The sequence below is a fragment of the Zingiber officinale genome, chromosome 11A (assembly GCF_018446385.1).
Source record: "Zingiber officinale cultivar Zhangliang chromosome 11A, Zo_v1.1, whole genome shotgun sequence".
In the NCBI taxonomy this organism is placed as follows: Eukaryota; Viridiplantae; Streptophyta; class Magnoliopsida; order Zingiberales; family Zingiberaceae; genus Zingiber; species Zingiber officinale.
The window spans coordinates 96,160,036-96,164,591 of NC_056006.1; the positions used below are offsets into that span (position 1 = coordinate 96,160,036).

At 39.7% G+C, this 4,556-nt stretch overlaps 1 protein-coding gene across 1 annotated transcript; it reads right to left on the reverse strand.

Annotated features, from left to right (window-relative positions):
- Nucleotides 1–1,106: 1,106 nt before the first annotated feature.
- LOC122032313 (protein RADIALIS-like 3) lies at nucleotides 1,107–2,150 on the reverse strand. The gene is made up of 2 exons (XM_042591595.1): nucleotides 1,891–2,150; nucleotides 1,107–1,441 (listed from the first exon to the last, which is right to left on the reverse strand). The coding sequence occupies exons 1-2, from the start codon at nucleotides 2,123–2,125 to the stop codon at nucleotides 1,437–1,439; spliced, it is 240 nt and encodes a 79-aa protein (XP_042447529.1). The 5' UTR covers nucleotides 2,126–2,150; the 3' UTR covers nucleotides 1,107–1,436.
- Between the last annotated feature and the right edge of the window lie 2,406 nt (nucleotides 2,151–4,556).

Consider the following 4,556-nt stretch of genomic DNA (forward strand, 5'->3'; position numbering starts at 1 on the left):
TATATATATATATATAGTGTGTGTGTTTTATGCAAATAAACAAGCAAAATACATTAATGGCTTATGCAAACTCGATTTGCGACATCAAAATTACTTTATTGCATTAAAGGTGATATTAAAATTTATATTTATAACTAAATATGTTCAAGGTTTCCGGAATATTTTGGTGTAAGGATGATACTAAAACTTCTAAAGTAATTGATACGGCGATGGACGGAAATCTATTTGGTACGAAATCAATTGTTAGGGTGGAAGTCAAAATTAAAATGATCAATGTTTGATGTCAAAGGGCCGATCAGAGGACAATTGTAATGACGGGTCGGGCAGGTAGACCCCAACCAGCGGGAGACATGTCCGAGTAGGCCTCCAGTCCAACTTGAGATAATACGTAAGGCAGCCAACGCTCAATACTGGATAGCAGGACACCGATGGAGACCAGATAGCTGGTCTGAACGGGGAAAGATATGTTACTACATCGTCACCGCACAGAAGAGCTACTGAGGTTGACAGAGTGGAGGTGTCCCGGCCGAGCGACTAACCGGCTCGGCCAAGCAGCGGGTCCTGTCCGTGGACGGAATGAAGTCTTGATCGAGCGGCTACTTCGCTCGGCCAAGCGACGAGACCACTATAATATCTTTCGATATCATTTTGGGAGGTAGTGCTGCTGACACGAGGCATGACCAACAGACGGACCTACGGTGGAAACTTCTATTGTCTTATTAGGGATATGCATGCCATGTTAAGGTACTTTCCTGACAGACCCTTTATGGGGCACATTGGAGAACGTGTCCATGCCTCGAGAAGCTCACACGTCGCCCACCAGTGTTCTATACAAAGGAGGATCCATCACCTATAGAGGTACGCGTATCTACTGTTTACGTATAGTTCTACAGTTACTCCACGTTTCTCCATATTCCGATGACTGACTTGAGTGTCGGAGGGTCAACGCTGGGATTCATTTCATGGCTCAGCACTGACGTTACTTATTTTACAGAACGAAGTAAGGTTCACATACGGTCAGCAAAATCACCACCTGCCTAACTTTCCAACTTTCCACTTTCGGACATATTAGTAATTATCAAAGAATTTAATTAATATCGCAATTGATGTTTTAGATTGAGGAGAACTGACCAGACTTGTTATTTCAACAACAGTGAGTTTCCACTGACAAGCCCCACTTACAAGCTAAGTTACATACCACTCACAAGTTGACAAGTCCTAAACTTCATGAAATATACTAATTATTCCAAGATCACACACATCTGATCTTGTAATACATATGCACCATTCTAAAACTACAACACATAATTGATATCGATTATCGACAAAGACAGCCCTTTAAGATTCTTCTTTCTGATATCCAGAAAAAGAGGAGTTAACATATGGGAAATAAATTGCTTGATGCTTTTGCACTTCCTCTCTCCTGAGGTAGTACTTCAACCTGTCAAAGAGAAAGAAAAAAAAAAGGTTTAGCTTCTTAATAATTTCCATATTAAACACTTTTACGGTGGCAAAAAGTAGCAACACTGAAAGTGACACCAAAAGAAGCATCTGTCATGCTCACTAAGCCAAAAGCTTGGAAAGCCAGCAAATATCTCATCGAAAGCCTTTTGTTTTGCTACTATTTATATAATTAAAGGCTAATTCTATAACGTGGTATTAAATACGTCAGTAATCCAACTTCTTCAAGCCGATCTGAAGCAAAATACTTGTTCTTTTGCCTGTTCTTGATGTGTGCGTTTGCTTTCTTTATTTTTCACAGAGGAGTTTTGGAAACATGGAGCTTTGCGAGCACAGAGAGAACTCAATGGAACAGTAGTTGCAGAGATAGTTCATAGTAATTTAGTCAGAAAACGAGAGAGAGAGAGATTCTGCTGCAAATCTAGGTACCTCTGCGGTTGGAGGACCTGTAATTGGCATAAGGCATTTGGCCGGCTTCGATGCGACGGACGTCCTCAACAAGCAGATCATAATGGCGCTTCACTTCCTCCGCCGTCTTGCCACCCATGGCGTGAGCGATCTTGTGCCACCGGTCCGGCGTGTCGCGGTCGAACACTGCCAACGCCTTCTCGAACATCTTGTTCTCCTTCGCGGTCCACGACGCACTCATCGAACTCGACGCCATATATCTACAATGGTTTAATTGCAACAGTGCCGTGGCCTCGGCCTCTTCTTATATAAGCCCAGCGATCGAGCTGGGCATCCTGCGTGTGGAGGTCCACGCAAGCCCTGCAAAAGAAGCTAATTAAGATCGTGTATTATGTTGATTCTAATCTCATGCACAATGTGATACAGACTAATTTTGTCAATTCTCCCTTTTTCAATATTAATTATATCATAAAGTAGCTTTAATTTTCTATTAGTAAAAGGGACAGCTTCTGTGCAAGTAGCAGCCATTATGAAGCTGATGGATCGACGGAAAAGTAAAGCAGGAGGGAAGGATAAACCCCAGCTCTTACTTTTGAATCGACTCTAATTGACTTGTGCCTTCTTAGGGTTAATGTAGATCTCCTCTCCACTAGATTCTGTGGTCTGTGTTCCCTGTCTCTCCAAAGGCTGCTATGAACAAATGAGCAACTGAAGACTGAAGTGTACATATAATTTGATTGATCAACCACAACACATGAAGCCAAATAATATTAATTGATTAAGCTCAAGAGTTCTATGCCAAAATATCCACAAGAAGCTTGATGAGGTGCAGAAGTCTGCTACTTGGCATGTAAACCTCCTTACAGAGTCAGCTGGTTTGCATATCATCGAATTAATGGAAAAAGAAAAGGTGTGAGAATCAACAACATCTGCAAAAACGTTTGGGGGCAATTCTGAATGTTCTTCTTTCATTAATTGTCAGCATGTCAAGACACCTGACGGTACCTTTCGAGTGGATACGGAGCACCTAAATCTTTGGAACTGGACCATTTTGATTGATCCCTAACCCAATCGACTGCGAGCAGATTCCAATTTGCCTCTTCAGAGTTTGTAAGATACAAGAGGGTGATTCTGTCAAGTCGCAGGCCAGATAAAAGCAAGATAAGTACCAACCACTTCAGATTTAACAATTGGCAACAAAAAATAACAACACTTCTAAAGATATTTTAGCAATGTAACGACACAACATTGCTAGAGATAATCCAATCCATGCTAGTTATAAATCATTCTTGTATACAATTCCACTTCATTGAATCATTCTTTTATACAAATTAACCAAATCCACTAAAGATAATCCAATTGCTGTGAATCTGTGATATCAATGCTCCACCATACAGAATCTTTTTCAAAAGCAGATGAAAATTTGCCAGACAGTGAAACCAAAGTAAAAGGAGTGTTTCTCCTCCTAGACTTTGGAGGTCGGTGGCCGAGCCCCCCGAATCCTTATTCAATCTGTAGAAAATTCAAAAAAACTTCGCTTGTCTGAGTGAGATGTGGAATGCTAAGATCCACAGGAAGGGATTGACAGTTGATTGTGAATTCATCATTGACAAAGCGAAAGAACAAACCGAAACATTCTTAGGAATCAGGATTGGGGCAAAGAGGTGGCACTACAGATACAGATTCCAGATGACTGTGAGAATCCTTATCTTTCCCATGTCCACAGAGCAATGGTTGGATTCTCTGTAGTTGGGTTTATCTCTTGTGTGGTCCTTCATTTAGTGTGATTCGAGATTCTCGGCAGATAACCCAGTAGTGGACTAAATCTAGCCAGCCATCACAGGCTCAAGTGATAGTAAAGATATGAATGATAAGCTTAAATTGTTGAGTTGGAGATCATTTTCCAGCTTATTCTGTGAAAGATTTGCTCTCTTTCTCTGGTAGTGGAGAAACACAAAAACCTTGCAGTAAATATTTCACAAAAATTAAAGATTCTCACTCCAAAAGTATGGCTGTTTGATCATTTCCAGGCAGTATTGTGACACTTTCACTCTATTACAATTACTAACAACATGATATTGTAAGAAAGCATGACAAGATAATATCACTGACTTATGTAGTTAAACAATCCAAATTAGAAAATAAATTTTTCTGAAACCCATACAGATATGAAAGAAGTAGGAAGAAGAAAAACAATCCTTACCTAACTTTTATCTTTTTAACTCACTTGCTTCTACAGTACGGTACGATGCATGAACTATGAATGAACTAAACGAAAAACACAACTTAATCGGCTTCGGCGATAAGAATTAGGAAGGCTTCGTGACTAACGATCAATTAGTAGAGAACTAGCTTTAGGAAGCTTTTCGAAGACTGAAGCTGAAGGAGTTGCATGTGCAAGCTTGATCTTTGTTTAAACCACATTAAGGTGGTGTTGAAATGTACTGAGCCCTTGGTTCCATGTTAATTGCTAATTCTATAGTTTCTATTAGAATGCTAAAAATAATAGTGCCCTTTTGAATAAAATAACTAAGAACCCGGTTATCGATGACAATTTCCTCCGAATATATTAGATTTAACATGCGACCTGAATGAAAGAGGATATAGAGAAAATTTTCTTAGATCTGATTAAATAATCAAATAATTGAATATAAATATTCAGGTAATTAAGTATGGAGACGGATGTA